Source organism: Halichoerus grypus, chromosome X (genome assembly GCF_964656455.1).
Source record: "Halichoerus grypus chromosome X, mHalGry1.hap1.1, whole genome shotgun sequence".
NCBI classification, from domain to species: domain Eukaryota; kingdom Metazoa; phylum Chordata; class Mammalia; order Carnivora; family Phocidae; genus Halichoerus; species Halichoerus grypus.
Window position 1 is genome coordinate 101120455 of NC_135727.1, and position 17493 is coordinate 101137947.

At 36.5% G+C, this 17493-nt stretch overlaps 1 protein-coding gene across 1 annotated transcript in view; it reads right to left on the bottom strand.

Annotated features, from left to right (window-relative positions):
- CFAP47 (cilia and flagella associated protein 47) overlaps positions 1-17493 on the bottom strand; it is a 495766-nt gene that overhangs the window by 310723 nt on the left and 167550 nt on the right. The window contains exon 30 of the mRNA XM_078064042.1: positions 7831-8052. Coding sequence (XP_077920168.1) covers positions 7831-8052 — 222 coding nt within the window. The remainder of the gene's footprint in view (positions 1-7830; positions 8053-17493) is intronic.

Genomic DNA, 17493 nt, shown 5'->3' on the forward strand with positions numbered 1-17493 from the left:
CCTTCAGGGACTTAGAAACTTCTAGATCCCTTACAAGTCACAACAAACTCAAGCCAGTTTTGACCATTCACATGGTAGAGCCTAAGAAATGAAGAAAGGATAATTTGTTCAGTTCCATATCTAATTTTATTTATTATTTAAATTCCAGATAGTTAACATAGTGTAATAATAGTTTCAGGTGTACAAGATAGTGATTCAACACTTCCATACAACACCTGGTACTCATTGCAGCAAGTGCACTCCTTAATCCCCATCACCTATATAACCCATCCCCCAACCAAACCCATCCGGTAACCATCAGTTTATTCTCTACAGTTAAGAGTCTGTTTCTTGGTTTGCCTCTCTTTTTTTTTCCCTTTGCTCATTTGTTTCGTTTTTTAAATTCCACATATGAGTGAAATCATATGGTATTTGTCTTTCTCTGACTTATTTCACTTAGCATTATACTCTCTAGCTCCATCCATGTCACTGCAAATGGCAAGATTTCCTTTTTATGGCTAAGTAATATTCCTGTGTGTGTGTGTGTGTGTGTGTGTGTGTGTGTGTGTGCCATTTATTTATTAATTCATCAATCGATGGACGCTTGGGGTATTTCCATAATTTGGCTATTGCAAATAATGCAGCTATAAACATCAGGAACATCAGGGTGCATGTATCCCTCTGAATTAGTATTTTTATATTCTTTGGGAAAATACCTAGTAGTGTGATTGCTGAATTGTAGGATAGTTAGTTCTATTTTTAACTTTTTGAAGAACCTTCATGTTTTTCACAGTGGCTGTACCAGTTTGCATTCCCATCAACAGTGCAAGAGGGTTCCCCTTTCTCCACATCCTCAGCAATACCTGTTGTTTCTTGTGTTGTTGATTTTAGCCATTCTGCCAGGTGTGAGGTGATACCTCATTGTAGTTTTGATTTGTGTTTCCCTGATGATCAGTGATTTTGAAGACCTTTCCATGTCTTTATTGGCCATCTATATGTCTTCTTTGGAAAAATGTCTTCTGCCCATTTTTTCATTGAATTATTTATTTTTGGGGTGTTGAGTCATATAAGTTTTTTATACATTTTGGATATTTATCTTTATCAGATAGGCCATTTGAAAATATCTTCTACCATGCAATAGGTTGTCTTTTAGTCTTGTTGATTGTTTCCTTCTCTGTGCAGAGGCTTCCTATTTTGATGTAGTCCCAATAGTTTTATTTTTGCTTTTGTTTCCCTTGCCTCAGGAGACAGATATATAAAGAAGTTGCTACACCCAATGTCAAAGAGGTTACTGCCTGTGTTCTCTTCTAGGACTTTTATGGTTTCAGGTCACACATTGAGGTCTTTAATCCATTTTGAATTTATTTTTCTAACTTGTGTAAAAAAGTTTTCCAGTTTCATTCTTTTGCATGTTGCTGTCCAGTTTTCCCAACATTTGTTGAAGAAACAGTCTTTATCCCATTGTATATTCTTTTCTGCTTTGTCAAAGATTGACCATATAATTGTGGGTTTATTTCTGGGTTTTCTATTCTGTTGCATTGATCTATGTGTCTATTTTTGTGCCAGTACCATACTGTGTTGATAACTACAGCTTTGTAATATAACTTGAAGTCTATAAGAGTGATGCCTCCAGCTTTGCTTTTCTTTTTCAAGACTGCTTTGGCTATTCAGGTTCTTTTGTGGCTCCACAGAAATTTCAGGACTGTATGTTCTAGCTCTGTGAAAAATGCTGTTGGTGTTTTGATAGGCATTGCATTAAAAGTGTAGATTGCTTTGAGTAGTACAGACATTTTAACAAAATTTTTTCTTCCAATCCATGAGCATGGAATGTCTTTCCATTTGTTTGAGTTTTCTCCAATTTCTTCTATTAAAGTTTTGTAGTTTTCAGAGGAAAAGTCTTTCACCACTTTGGTTAGGTTTATTCTGAGATAGCTTAATATTTTTGGTGCAATTATAAAAGGGATTGATTCCTTAATTTCTCTTTTTGCTGCTTCATTATTAGTATATAGAAATGCAATAGATTTCTGTATGTTGATTTTGTATCCTGCAACTTTACTGAATTTGTGTATCGGTTCTAACAGTTTTTTGGTGGAGTCTTTCGGGTTTTCTATATATAGCATCATGTCATCTGCAAATAGTGAAAGTTCTACTTCTTCCTTGCCAATTTGGAAGCTTTTTATCTCTTTTTGTTGTCTGATTACTGTGGCTAGGACTTCCAGTACTATGTTGAATAGAAGTAGTGAGAGTGGACATTCCTGTCTTGTTCCTGATTATAGAGTAAAAGTTCTCAGTTTTTCCTCATTTATGATGATGTTAGCTGTGGGTTTTTAATATATGGCCTTTATTATGTTGAGGTATATTCCCTTTAAACCTACTTTGTTGAGGGTTTTTTTTTTATTATTATGAATGGATGTTGTACTTTGTCAAATGCTTTTTCTGTATCTACAGAAAGGATCATATGGTTCTTTTACTCTGTGATATACCACACTGACTGATTAGCAAATATTGAACCACGCTTGCAACCCTGGAATAAATCCCACCTGATTGTGGTGAATGATTTTTAAATTTTTGTTGAATATGGTTTGCTAGTATTTTATTGAGGAGTTTTGCATATATGTTCATCAGAGATACTGGCCTATACTGTTTTTTTTGTGGTGTCTTTATCTAGTTTTGGTATCAGGGTAACGCTGGTCTCAAGGAATGAATTTGGAAGTTTTTCCTCCATTTCTATTTTTTGGTATAGTTTGCGAGGAATAGGTATTAACTCTTCTTTAAATGTTTGGTAGAATTCACTTGTGAAGCCCTCTGGTTATGGACTTTCATTTGTTGGGAGGTTTTTGATTACTGATTAAATTTCTTTGCTTGTTATCAGTCTGTTCAAATTTTCTATTTCTTCCTGATTCAGTTTTTGTGATTTACAGGTTTCTAGGAATTTAACCCTCTCTTCTAGGTTGTGCAATTTGTTGACATATAGTTTTTCATAATATTCTCTTATGATTATTTGTATTTCTGTGGTGTTGGTTGTTATTTCTTCTCTCTCATTTGTGATTTTATTTATTTGGTCCTTTCTATTTTCTTTTCAATAAGTCTGGCTACAGGTTTATCAATTTTATTAATTTTTTTCAAAGAACCAAGTCCTAGTTTCATTCATCTGTTCTACTGTTCTTTTAGTTTCTATATTACCTATTTCTGCTCTAATTATTATTTCCTTCCTTCTTCTGGCTTTAGGCTTCATTTGTTGTTTTATTTTCTAGTTCCTTTAGGTATAAAGTTAGGTTGTTTATTTGAGATTTTTCTTGCTTCTTGAGGTAGGCCTGTATTGCTATATATTTCCCTCTTAGGACCTATTTGTTGCATCCCAAAGGTTTTAGACCATTGTGTTTCAATTTTCATTTGTTTCCATGTATTTTTTAATCTCTTCTCTGATTTCCTTATTGACCCATTCATTGTTTAGTAGCATGTTATTTAACTTCCATATATTTGTTGTCTTTCCAGATTTTTTCTTGTGGTTGCCTTCTACTTTCATAGTGTTGTGGTCAGAAAAGGTGCATAGTATGACTTCAATCTTATTGTATTTGTTGAGGTTTGTTTTGTGGCCACATAATATGTGATGTATTCTGTAGAATGTTCCATGTGCACTTGAAAAGAATGTGTATTCTGCTGTTTTAGGTTGGAATGTTCTGAATATATGTGTAAAGTCCATCTGGTCCAGTGTGTCATTCAAAGCCACTGTTTTCTTATTGATTTTCTGTTTAGATGATCTGTCCATTGATGTAAGTGGGGGTGTTAAAGTCCGCGACTATTAGTGTATTATTATTGATTAGTTCCTTGATATTTGTTATTAACTATTTTATGTATTTGTGTGCTCCCATGTTGGGTGCGTAAATATTTGCAATTGTTGTATCTTCTTGTTGGATTGTCCCCTTTGTTATTATGTAGAACCCTTCTTTGTCTCTTGCTGCAGTCTTTGTTTTAAAGTCCAGTTTGTCCAATGTAGGTATTGCTAATCTGGCTTTCTTTTGACATCCATGTGCATGTAAATATTTCTCCATCCCTTCACTTTCAATCTACAGGTGTCATGAGTCTCTTGTAGGCAGCATATAGATGGGTCTTCTTTTTTTTTTTCCATCCATTCTGACACACTATGTCTTTTGACTGGAGCCTTTAGTCCATTTACATTCAAAGTAATTATTGATAACTATATATTACCATTTTATTACTTTTTTTGTGGTTGTTTCTGGAGATCTTCTCTGACCTCGTCTTCCTCTTTTTTATGTTTTGCTTTTTTTCTTTAGTGATATATTTGGATTTCTTTCTCTTTATTCTTTGCATTTTTAGTAGTGGTTTGTCCTATATGGTTACCATTAGGTTTGTATATAACCTCTTCTGAATGTAGCAGTCTATATTAAGTTGATGGTCATTTAAGTCTGAACCCATTCTTTTCTCCTCTTTTCCCCATGTTTGAGATACATGTTAATATATTTTATACCCTTTTTTTGGTGAGTTCCTTGACTGATTTTTTTACAGAAATATTCATTTTTACTGCATTTGTGTTTCCTGCATTGGTCCTGTCACTTTTGGTCTCTCGTTTCCACTTAGAGAGTCCCTTTTAATATTTCTTGCAGGGCTAGTTTAGTGGTCACAAACTCCTTTAGTTTTTGTTTGTCTGGGGAAATGCTTCTCTCTCCTATTCTGAACTGAAGCCTTGTTGTATAGAGGATTCTTGGCTTCAGATTATTCCCATTCAGCCCTCTGAATATATCGTGCCACTCTCTTCTGGCTTGCCAAGTTTCTGTTGAAGAATCCCCATCTAGCCTTATGGGTTTTCTCTTGTAAGTTAATGACTTCTTTTGTCTTGCTGCTTGTAAGATTTTTTCTTTATCACTATACTTAGAAAATTTAATTATAATATGTCTTGGTGTTGGCCTGCTTTTGTTGGGGGTTCTCTGTGCCTCCTGGATGAGGATGTTTCCTTCTCCAGATTAGGGAAGTTTTCAGCTATTATTTCTTCAAATAAATTTTCTGCCCCCTTTTCTCTCTTCTTCTTCTGGAACTCCTATAACACAAATGCTATTACGTTTGATAGAGTCACTGAGTTCCCTAAGTTTATTCTCGTTTTGCATAATTTTTCCTTCTCTCTTTTGTTCAGCTTCATTGTTTTCCATTTCATTGTCTTCCAGGTCATTACTTCATTCCTCTACTTCTTCCAGCCTGGTGTTCATTGCATCAAGTGTGTTTCTAATCTCATTTATTGCACTCTTCATCTCTGATTCTTTTTAAATTCTTTTATCTCTGTGGTAAGGGTCTCCCTGATGTTCTCTATTCTTCTCTCAATTCCAGTGAGTATCCCTATGATCATTGCTTTACATTCTCCATCAGGCATGTTACTTATCTCTGTTTCACTTAGATCTCTGTCTGTGACCTTATCTTTTTCTTTCGTTTGGGATAAATTCCTCTGTCTTCTAATTTTGTCTAAGTCTCTGCCTGCTTCTTTTATTAGAAAAGCCAGTTATGGGCGCCTGGGTGGGCAGTTGGTTAAGCGACTGCCTTCGGCTCAGGTCATGATCCTGGAGTCCCTGGATCAAGTCCCACATCGGGCTCCCTGCTCAGCAAGGAGCCTGCTTCTCCCTCTGACCCTCCCCCCTCTCATGTGCTCTCTCTCTCTCTCATTCTCTCTGTCTCAAATAAATAAATAAAATCTTAAAAAAAAAAAAAAAAGAAAAGCCAGTTATTTCTCCTACTCCTGAAAGTAATAGCCTTATGAAGAAAAGGTCATGTAGTGCCCAGGGCCTGGCTCTTCAGGGAGTGTCTCTGGTATGTGTTACATGTGTGCTGCCATTGTGTCCTGGCCACTTTATCCTTCAGGCCAGTCATCTGCAGAGGCTTTCCTTGCCTGCTGTGGGCAGTGTTTGATTCCTGGCATGAATGTGGCAAGTTTTAACTACATATGCTTTGGTCTGCTTGTGAAATGAGACCTGTCACCACCTCCACTCTCTTGCAGGAACTGAGGTCCTGCAAAATTCTCTGGTCAGGAGATGTGGTATGGATAGGGGTTTGTGCTGGTCTTCTGGGGGAAGGATCTGCCGGCTGGAACTGATGCAAGTATGACTGAGAAGGGCAGTCTCACTGGAGTGCAGGGAGGGAGGCTTAGTATAAGCAAGTTAGACAGCCAGTATCATTGCTGTGCTGCTTCCCACTGGTGGCTCTGTGTTTATGGTGAGGGGCAGGGGAAGGAAATGGCACCAGCAAGCTCCTTTGTTCCTGGAGAGGTGTCTCTGTGAATGCTGCTTCTCAGTGACACACTAAGAAAAAATGATCTCCCCAATGTGTGCCCCAGTCGTTCTTCAGCTCACTGTTTCCATACTGGATGCCCTCAGGTTGTTTGCCTGCCTTCTCTCCTAGAGCAGCACAGAGCTTTCCAGGCTGTATCACAGCAAGCCCACTGACCTTTAAAACTCCAGGGTTCAAGTCCCACTGGTTTCAAGAACTCATGAAATTCTGCCCCTCTCGTTTTGCAAGCCAATGTCTAAGAGGAAACATTCTCCTTTCGTGTTCCCCTGCATGCTCCTCTCTCGCCGTTCTCAATGACCCTGGCTCCCTCCCCTCTGCAGCACCCAGGATTTACTTCTCCCCTAAACCACTTCTCCACACTTCCTACCTTCTTCAACGTGACCTCTTTTCTCCCTTTAGTTGTGTAGTTCTATCAGTCTTCAGGTCAATTTCTGGGGTATTTAGGATGATTTGATAGTTATCTGGTTGTGTTCATGGAACAAGGTGAGTCTAGGGTACTCCTACTCTGTTGTCATATTCCTGTTTCTCTGCACCATGTCTAATTTTTAAGACCATAGTATTGCAAGGGACTCAAAAATTCTGATCTGGAAATTAAAAAAACTTGAACACCAAATTTTTCATTTGCATTCCAGCTATAAGATTCCTCCTGTTACCTTTCATCCCCACCCCTGCTAAGGTAGGTGAACATCTCTGACCAACTATGGAGTAGATTCCATACAGAAAGAAGCAATGATATAAAAACACAGTAATACATTTCAAAATATATGAACCCTATTGCATAAATGATTACAAGTAACAAATGCTATTTTAGTGTTACAGAAGCATGGTTAAATGGAATAGTAACACTGCTTATAGATGTTCCAGTGGATAAGGATACTGCAAATATAGGTAAAATAAGGAATATAAATTCACCAATACTCTCCTTAGACTTTTAATAAACACTGCTTTTCCATTTCTTGGCCACTCACCATTTAATCTCTGCAGAGGAACTACAGACCTTATAATGACAAGTATTTTTCCTGTATTTTCTGTCAACCATTTATGGAAATTTTCACCTGCTGATTATTTTTATATTAAAAGACTTAACTATGCTGACTAAAAATTCATAGTATAACTTGAGATTATACTAACAGTATTCTGAGAAACTTATTGGTTTCATCCCTTTTTACTTCTATGGATTTCTATATTTGTCTAGGTAAAAAAATCTCAAAATGAGGTCATGGACCAGAACAAATAAGTATCACCTGAAACTCCTTATAAATACAAATTAACATCATAAACTCTGTAAGGGCCAGCAACCTGTTTAACATGCTATCACAGTGATTTGGATAGATGATAAAGCTTGAGAATGAGTGCCTTAGATTATCAATTTAATAGCCTATGAAGTGCTTATTTTCTATTATTTATATATTACAGGGTTATGAGTATAGTGGAAACTTAGTAAATATATTATAAAAAGACAAATAATTCAAAATCTATCTATCTACCTATCTACCCATCTACTTATGTATCTATCCAAGCCATAATTACATGTTTAAATTAGCACACCCATGCTCTTACTTGAGAAAGTCAAGAAGTGAAGAATGTTGAAAATGAAGTTGAGTCACCCTTTCAGTATAATCCTCAGGTGAGGACTGACTTGAATTAATTCCAGGTGGCATTTTTCCACTCAAGTGGAGCATCACATCATAAATGGTCTTATTATATTTGGAAAAGTCATTCTGTCTAGAAAATTTTTTGGATGATGAGGTTGACGAGTTGAATTGTATTTTAAACACTTCCCTATGAGAAAACAATTTTAAAATTAAAAAAAACTCAACATGTTATGTTATGAAAAAATGTTCAATGACTAAATAAAGTTCAATTTAAAATCAAATAAGAAATTACAAAATTTACCTTATTCAGCTACCATTTGTTAGTACAAATTAGATGTTTTGATAACCCTGGAGCTTTTCACTACCTTGTTTTAAACACATCATTATCTAATGTTGCAATTGTCAGGTCTGGAAGATTGGACTGTGATCAGAAAATATAAGTGCTTTGGAGAAATAGTACATGGGTTAAGTCCTGGGCTCATTAACTACTAGCTGGTTGAGAAGTTATCCAAACTCACTGAACTCAAATTTTATACCATTTAAATTGGAGATAATAATGCCTATAATAGTTTTGAAGATAGATGTCAAACATTCATCATGCATGTTTAGACAAAAACAAATTTACACATATTTTCTCAATTTTGTATTTTAATAATTAGAAGGGCACATTGGCCTAAGTGGAGATTCACATTTTAAAGATAAGTCCAGAGAGCTATTGCTCCTATATATTTCTCTGTTCTTTAAATAAGACAGTCCAACCTCTATTTCTGATACTTCCCACACTCAGTTATACTGCATGCTAATTTTTTTTTTTTTTAAAGATTTTATTTATTTATTTGACAGCGAGAGACACAGCGAGAGAGGGAACACAAGCAGGGGGAGTGGGGGAGGGAGAAGCAGGCTTCCCACGGAGCAGGGAGCCCGACGTGGGGCTCGATACCAGGACCCTGGGATCATGACCTGAGCTGAAGGCAGATGCTTAACAACTGAGCCACCCAGGCGCCCCTGCATGCTAATTTTTAAATTGAGTAAAATAAATCCAACCAATCCTTGCTGTCTATACTTTATCAGTTATCCAATACTATACTATATTGTCTATTTGCTTCTAGCAGTCAAAGTCAAAATGTATCACTAACTTAGACTAACAAATAAAAAGTGCCCAAGGAGCCATTTTGAATGGCAGTTCTCCAGTTTGGTAGCTAGTAGGTCTGTATTGCATATTATAGGACAAAGTACATTGACTTAGGTAAGGGGCTGACTACCACTGCTCAAATTCTGGCTCTGCCTCTTACTGTGGGACTTTATGGAAGCTATTTGACTTGTCTGTTTCTCAAGTTCCTCATTAGTAATGTACATAACAGAGCAGTATATCCTGAAGGTACCAACAAAGCAAACAAATATTTCATGGAAAAGAATTAACACCTGAAAATATTTCTATAAAAAATTATGAAAAAGATAAATGATCTAAACAGAATTAAGACATAACCAGACAATAACTAAAAAAAAGGAGAAAGAACAACAAGTTGAATACAAATAGAAAGAAACAATAAATAACATAAACAGACACACAGGGCCCCACATATTACAGTTTTAAGACACAGATTTTAAAGTAATTGTATGGACTATGATTAAGATTGAGAATTTTGTCATCAAACTATAAATATAAAAATATAACTAATGGAGGGGCCCCTGGGTTGCTCAGTCGGTCAAGCATCCAATTCTTGATTTTGGCTCAGGTCATGACCTCAAGGTCATGAAATCGAGCCCTGCGTAGGGCTCTGCACTCAGAATGGAGTCTGCTTGAGATTCTCTCTCTCTCCCTCTGCCTCTGCCATTACCCCCAATTGCTCTCTCTCTCTCTCAATAAATAAAATCTTAAAATATATGTGTATATAACTAAATGGAAATTTTAGAAATAAACAAATCCAGTAAGTAAAATTAAGAGAGCAATGGATGAAGTTAACAGCAGACTAAATCAAGGGAAGAATTCATGCAATGGAATGTAGGCCATAGGAAAGTGTCTATACTGCAACAGAGAGGGACACAAGGATAGAAAAATACAGAAGAGTGAGCAAAGGAGAGGAGCCTCAAAGAATGAGGTAGTCACATAATGGAAAGGATATCGGTTGACAACTTTCCAAAACTGACAATAAAAAATCAAACCACAGATGAAAGAATCACTATGAATCCCAGTAAGAATAACTACAAAGAACAGGCTCTTTATGACAAAACATTTCCAAATGACCAAGAACATGTAAAAATTTTCTTAATAGCAAGAGCAGTAAGATGTCAGTTTAAACCACACCCATCAGAAAGAGCTAATATTGAAAAGACTGACAATATTAACTGTTTCTTACAATGCAGAGCAACTGGAACTTTCATTTATGACCTGTGGGACTGGAAATTGGTACAACCACCTTAGAAAATTGTTTAGAAGTAATTTCTAAAGGTGATCATATTTCTATCTTATGATCTGGCAATTTTAGTCTTAATATATATGCCTTTCAGAAATATGTACCAAAAGACATATTAAAATTTCTATAGCATTATTCATAATAGAAAAATCTAGAAGCCAGTGAAATGTCTATGAACAGAATGATTAAATAATAGAATATTCATACAAGGGCCTCATATGCAGGATTACTAATAATCAACTCTGAAATGCAAAAATGAATCATATGAACATAATACTGAGCAAAAAAAATCCAGATGCTACAAAAAAATGCAAACTGTATGATTCTTCCTACATAAAGCTCAAAAACAGAAAAAAACTAATCTTTGGTGTTAGAATTCAGGATAATGGTGACCTCTGTGGGAGATGGAAAGGGAGTTGGAAGGGGCAGGGATTCGGAGATGTTAGCAGTGCTCTATTTCTTGGTCTAAGTGGTAGCTACACACATGTTCACATAGTTATAATTCTGTCTATATGTTACATGGTGACAAATATGATTAAAATTCAAAGAAACCTTAAACTCTGGAGTTTACAGATCTATGCTTGCATAATAAAACTTAAAAAAAAAAAAGGAAATGATTACCATAAAAGTCAAGCTAGTAATTTCCTTTCAATTATAGAGATCTGGGAGGTTGTGTGGGTCATAAGAGATTTCTGGGGTGCTGTCAAAGTGAAACCTGCATAGGGGTTTGCTCTAGGAGTAAAATGAGGGGTTGTACTTGGGTTTGTGAATCTTTCTCTATGTGTGTTTTATTTCATGATTTAAAAAGTCACAAGGAGGGGCACCTGGGTGACTCAGTATGTTAAGCGTCTGCCTTCAGCTCAGGTCATGATCCCAGGGTCCTCAGATCGAGCTCCACATTGGGCTCCCTGTTTGCGGGGGGCCTGCTTCTCCCTCTCCTTCCTGCTCGTGCTCTCTCGCTCTCTCTCTCTCGCAAATAAAATAATTAAATCTTATAAATAAATAAATAAAATCATGAGGAAACAGCTTGGGTCTTCAAAGTTCCTCTAGCACCTACAGACTGACTGAAATTAGCTAGTTAAAATTATTGTTCAGAGGACTGTTAATGGAAAAGGTGATATTGTTAGTGAATAACTGGATTGCCCACTGGAAGCACAAATTATGATGTATAAACTACAGTCTTTAATAACTATATGCATGCATATCCCACAAATCTGAACTTTATGTGTCCACAATAGCCAAACTATGGAAAGAGCCAAGATGTCCATCAACAGATGAGTGGATAAAGAAGATGTGCCAAACTGGAATAATGAAATATTATGCAACCATCAAAAAACCCGAAATCTTGCCATTTGCAACGACATGGATGGAACTAGAGGGTATTATGCTAAGCAAAATAAGTCAATCAGAGAACGACACGTATCATATGATCTCACTGATATGAGGAATTCTTAATCTCAGGAAACAAACTGAGGGTTGCTGGAGTGGTGGGGAGTGGGAGGGATGGGGTGGTTGGGTGATAGACATTGGGGAGGGTATGTGCTATGGTTAGCACTGTGAATTGTGTAAGACTGTTGAATCACAGACCTGTACCCCTGAAACAAATAATACATTATATGTTAAAAAAAAAAAAAAAAGACGATAGTAGGAAGGGAAAAATGAAGGGGTGGGGAAATCAGAGAGGGGGAGATGAACCATGAGAGACTATGGACTCTGAGAAACAAACTGAGGGTTCTAGAGGGGAGGAGGATGGGGGGATTGGTTAGCCTGGTGATGGGTATTAAAGAGGGCACGTATTGAATGGAGCACTGGGTGTTATACGCAAACAATGAATGATGGAACACTACATTAAAAACTAATGATGTAATGTATGGTGATTAACATACCATAATAAAATAAAATTTTAAAAAATCTGGACTTTATGTTAATTAAAAGCTTGACAATTATTAACAATATTCCTTCTCCTCTTGTTTACATATTAGGGTATTAAATGATTTTAAGTTTCTTATTCAATTATGAGAGTCCTCCTACTTTAGAGATTGAAAATATGCACAAGCAAAAGGCTCAATATACTTATGTCATGATCTATCTTTCCAGGTAAAGAAACCACCTACCACTTAATCACTATCACCAGCAAGCAAGTAATAAAATGGTTAAAGAAGGAAACTATCTTGAAAAGAATTATAAAATGATTCATTATTCTTACAGCAATGTGGAGCAATGAAAAAAACTCAAGGAAGCCAACTCTAATCAGTTATTTAACTACTTTTATTTTAACACTTTCAGTCTAAAGACACATTTTTGTGACTTTGTTGGACATGGCTGGCAGAAAGAAGAGGCAGGCTGCTCAGAAACAGAGGAGAAACTTTATGTTTATATTATTAAATTTATCAGTAATCTTGCCAGCAGCTCAAAGTGGCAAAGAAAAAGCATCACACACACACACACACTTTTTAGAAAACATTAGAACTTCCTACATCAAACTGGGGAAAAATCCTGTGAGAGGGAAGGGAAATATTGTTAATGAAATATCATTGGTAAGTGCTTGGAAAAGATGGGTCTGTTCTTTTTTTTAAAGACTTTATTTATTTATTTATTTGACAGAGAGAGACATAGCAAGAGAGGGAACACAAGCAGGGGGAGTGGGAGAGGGAGAGGGAGAAGCAGTCTTGCCACTGAGCAGGGAGCCCGATGAGGGACTCGATCCCAGGACCCTGGGATCATGACCTGAGCCAAAGGCAGATGCTTAATGACTGAGCCACCCAGGAAAAGATGGGTTTTAAATTTACCTTCCACTGTCAAATAGAAGAGTTAGTGAATACAATGAATGAAATCAGAAATATAGAACACTACTAACACAATCCTAGTTAAATTTAATATTAACAGCTAATATTTACTGAATGCTTACTAGGTCCTATGCGCTATTCTGATAAAGAAATTACCTCTTCTAAATATCACAAGAACCCTATAAGGTAGGTATTATCATTACCTCCTTTTTACAAATGAGGAAACAGAGGCACTGAGAAAATATTTTATTTTGCATGCTGTCATTATGAATGGTAGGACATTCCAATGATTGACTTCCTGTGAGATTCTATATACTTACACTACATGCAAACTTCTGGGATAGAATGTAGCTTCAAAACAATTTGAGCCCTGCCCCCTAAGCTTCCTGACTGGCATTCCCAGATGTGTTCTCGGTGTGTGGCAGCTGGAAGGAGGTACATGTGGGAGCGGAAGTTTGGACCAGCACTGGTAAGTACTGCAATCACTTCTACCAGATGCAGTGGAATTGCCACTAGGATTTGAATGTTTCTGTGGTCAGTTGCTCAGAGATCTTCCCAGTAGTGTTTGGAAAAAATGTTAATTCCCACAATTCATCCAACTTGAAGTGGACTATAATATTAAGTACATTTCCTCTGATGATTTCTGAAACATAAATTGTGTTCTTTTATATTTTTCAATAGCTATTTCCATCTTTTGGTGATTTGGGGAAGGGCTAAAAATAAATAATATTTAGGGGCCTCTAAGAATTGAAAACAGACTACTAATCAATAAAGGTAATCTCCTCATATAATTGGTTTCTGCTATTCCACCTGAATATCTCTCAAGTCAACAAATGAAATGGGCCATAATGCCTGTCTGCTGCAAATTGGTGTTTGTAAAGAGTGAAATTACCTGAGATAATACACCAATAAAGCAGCATTTCTGACAACCTGTATCTGCAGGCTCAAGAAAGGTGATGCATAAATATGTCCAAAAGTGTTCAATAATGTTAAAAGGAAAACAAAAAGTTTTTGATATCCACACCATATTTCACAATGATTTCTAGTCTTCCAGGCTATCCGTCCTGTAGTGAATGACTCTCCAGTGGGGGGGTTATTGATATAATGCCAGGCAGTTCCACTTTCCCTGTTAATACAGCTGACTTCACTAGAATTCACAGCTTGCCCAGGACTTTGAGCTTCACTTGATCTGAAATCCTAGACTTTAGCCTATAAACATTAGGATTACATAACTCTCCTCAGTTCTAGACTATTGTATTCTTAATCTTCCTGAACTGATATACCAACCATAGGTACTTAATAGTCCCCAGTCTAAAGCCAAAGACAAAAATGCCAAATGGTGGAGCTCATGTCTTTCAAGTATTAAAGTTTCCTAAATCTTTTTTTTTTTTAAAGATTTTATTTATTTATTTGACAGAGAGAGACACAGCGAGAGAAGGAACACAAGCAGGGGGAGTGGGAGAGGGAGAAGCAGACTTCCCACTGAGCAGGGAGCCTGATGCGGGGCTCGATCCCAGGACCCTGGGATCATGACCTGAGCCGAAGGCAGATGCTTAACGACTGAACCACCCAGGCGCCCCAATCTTTTTTTTTTTTTAAGATTTTATTTATTTGACAGAGAGAGACACAGCAAGAGAGGGAACACAAGCAGGGGGAGTGGGAGAGGGAGAAGCAGGCTTCCCGCAGAGCAGGGAGTCTGATGTGGGGCTCGATCCCAGGACCCTGGGATCAGATCTGAGCTGAAGGCAGACGCTTAACGACTGAGCCACCCAGGCATCCCTAAAGTTTCCTAAATCTTCATCTGATTCTGTAATAATTGGCAAGTGGCATAATGCTTAAAAGTACTAGCTCTGGGGTAGAATGCTTGGGTTCAAATCCTGGCTCTGCTATTCATCAGCTGAGTGACCTTGGGAAAGATACTAATTCTCTCTGCCTCAGTTTCTCATCAGTAAAATGGGGATAATAATAGTACCTACCTCACAGGGTCATTATAAAGAATAAGTGAATTAATACCCACAAAGCACATATAATTATGCCTTGTTCATAGTAAGAGTCCAATACATATGAACCATTATCATTAATAAAATACCATCACAAAATTATTTTTAAAGGAACAAGGTAAGAGACATATTGCCAAGCAAGTTCAGTAGGGCATGGATTACTAGACCACAATAGTGAAAGCAATAACAAAAATGATAGGTCATTAAGGTGGAATAAATGGAAGAGAAAAACTGTAGAAAACTATGAGAAGGAAGATCAACTTTCTGTTCAAGATGATAAAATGAACATCCGTGCTTATCTTCTCTCCCTCTCAAAATATTCCTGAAATGTCAGAAAGACTAGAGACCTGTAACAACACTAAAGTTGGGAAAAGAGCAATTAGTATACCAAGAACTCTGAAGAAAATCTATAAAACAAAGAATGGATGGAATTGTACTGACGAATAAATTAAAATGATGGACTGCATAGCAGTAGGCTACAGGGGAAAAGGACACCATTTTTCCGAAAGGAACATAAGAGAGTCACCAAGATTACAGCTGGCAGATACAGAGGAAGGAAGTGACCTTCAGTACAGTAACCATGATGATTAATTCAAGTACTATATTTGGAAGAGATATTTGAGAAGGCGGGCATCCAAAACACAAAAACAGGATGCTATTATGAAAGAAATGGATGGATGGATGGATGGAAGGAAGGAAGGAAGGAAGGAAGGAAAGGAAGGAAGGATGGATAACACAGAGTTCCTGAAAACCAAACTATAAACACCAATTTAAACATTTTATACAGGACGGGAAGAGCAAATGAAGAAGATCTACAAACATAAGGTACACCTGGGAGGCTCAGTCGGTTAAGCATCCAACTCTCAGTTTGGGCTCAGGTCATGATCTCAGGGTCGTGGGATTGAGCCCCACGTCGGGCTCCAAGCTCAGCAGGGAGTCTGCTTGAGATTCTTTCTCTCCCTCTCTCTCTGCCCCTCTCCCTGCTTGTGTTCACATGCACGCTCTCTCTCTCTCTCAAATAAATAAATAAATATTTTTTTAAAAAGGTTTACAAACTTAAGAAAGCAAAGACAGAAAAAGATGAAAATCATAGGACAAAACTGAAAGTGGTATAAAGGATCAGGCATGCAGATGCACCATCATTCTAAAAGGAGATTAAGAGAGAGAGAATAGAGAACAAGAGAGGGCAGGAAAGAGGAGGGAGGGGAGAATAGTCAAAAGATGAGTTTTCTAAGTGAAAGGGCCTAATGAATAGCAAGGAGATTCAATGATATAAAATATTCCCACAGTCAGATTTTATTTCATAAATTGCAGATTAGCAAGGAAATGGGAACTATAAAATAATTCTGAAAGAATGAACATGGTACTCACAAAATATGAAATCAGACTTCTCATGAAAAAAACTGAGTGAGTCCAGATAATGGGGTAATGTCGGAAACACTGAGCTTGGGGGTTCAAAGACTGGCAACATTATATTACCTTGAAAATATCCTCTTAGCCTGAGAGTCCATGATTCAAAGATTTCAAATAATGAATTAGCAGTGAATAACACTGTTACTTGGACAATTTTTATTTATTTAGAGATATTTGGTTTGGGGCAGCTTTCTTCCTAGGGTTAGAGAGGTCCCCATATTCCTCTAGAACTATGTTTCCCCAAGCAGTACCCAATGACATGAATGAGTACCCACCTATCAAAATAGCAAGGTATTCAACTCTGTCAGTTAAAAACCAGACCAGCAATGTAACTCATTAGTAGGGATATAAAATAGAAAACTTACTAGAAAATCACCCAAAAATAAAGCAGATTTTTAAAAGCTTATATTATTTGATCCAGTGATAACACTCTGAAATCCTTCCTATGTAACATCCAGAAATATCTGCTACTATTTACAAACAGATATATTGAATCTTGGCATTGTTTACATTAGGAAAATATAGAACAAAATAACATAATACCCCCAAGTTAATGAGAATGTGCAAGTATATAAAGATGCATAAATTCAATAACATATTATACAACAAATTAGCAACTGTTATAGTAAAAATATACAGAAAATAAAAATTAAGATCACAAGCTCTATAAAAAACAACAAAAATGAGAATGCCTAATAGCAAAAATTCTGGGATGCATCCAACATGAAATGAAGACATAAATGTATAGACCTGAAAATAATTAAGCATACAAGTCAAGTTTAAAGAAATGAATTTTAAAGAAAAAATCAGCATTAAATGATTTAGAAAACATAGAAATGGATAAATTAATTCAAAAATTTATTCATCACAGGAGACATAAAAGTATATGTATAATAAAAATTAAATAAAAATTATAAATGAGAAAGAGACTATGAACATATAAACAATAATACTAGTAGTCACTACTGTCAGAATGAATTTTAAATGTCCGATCAATGATCTCCCTTAAAATGAA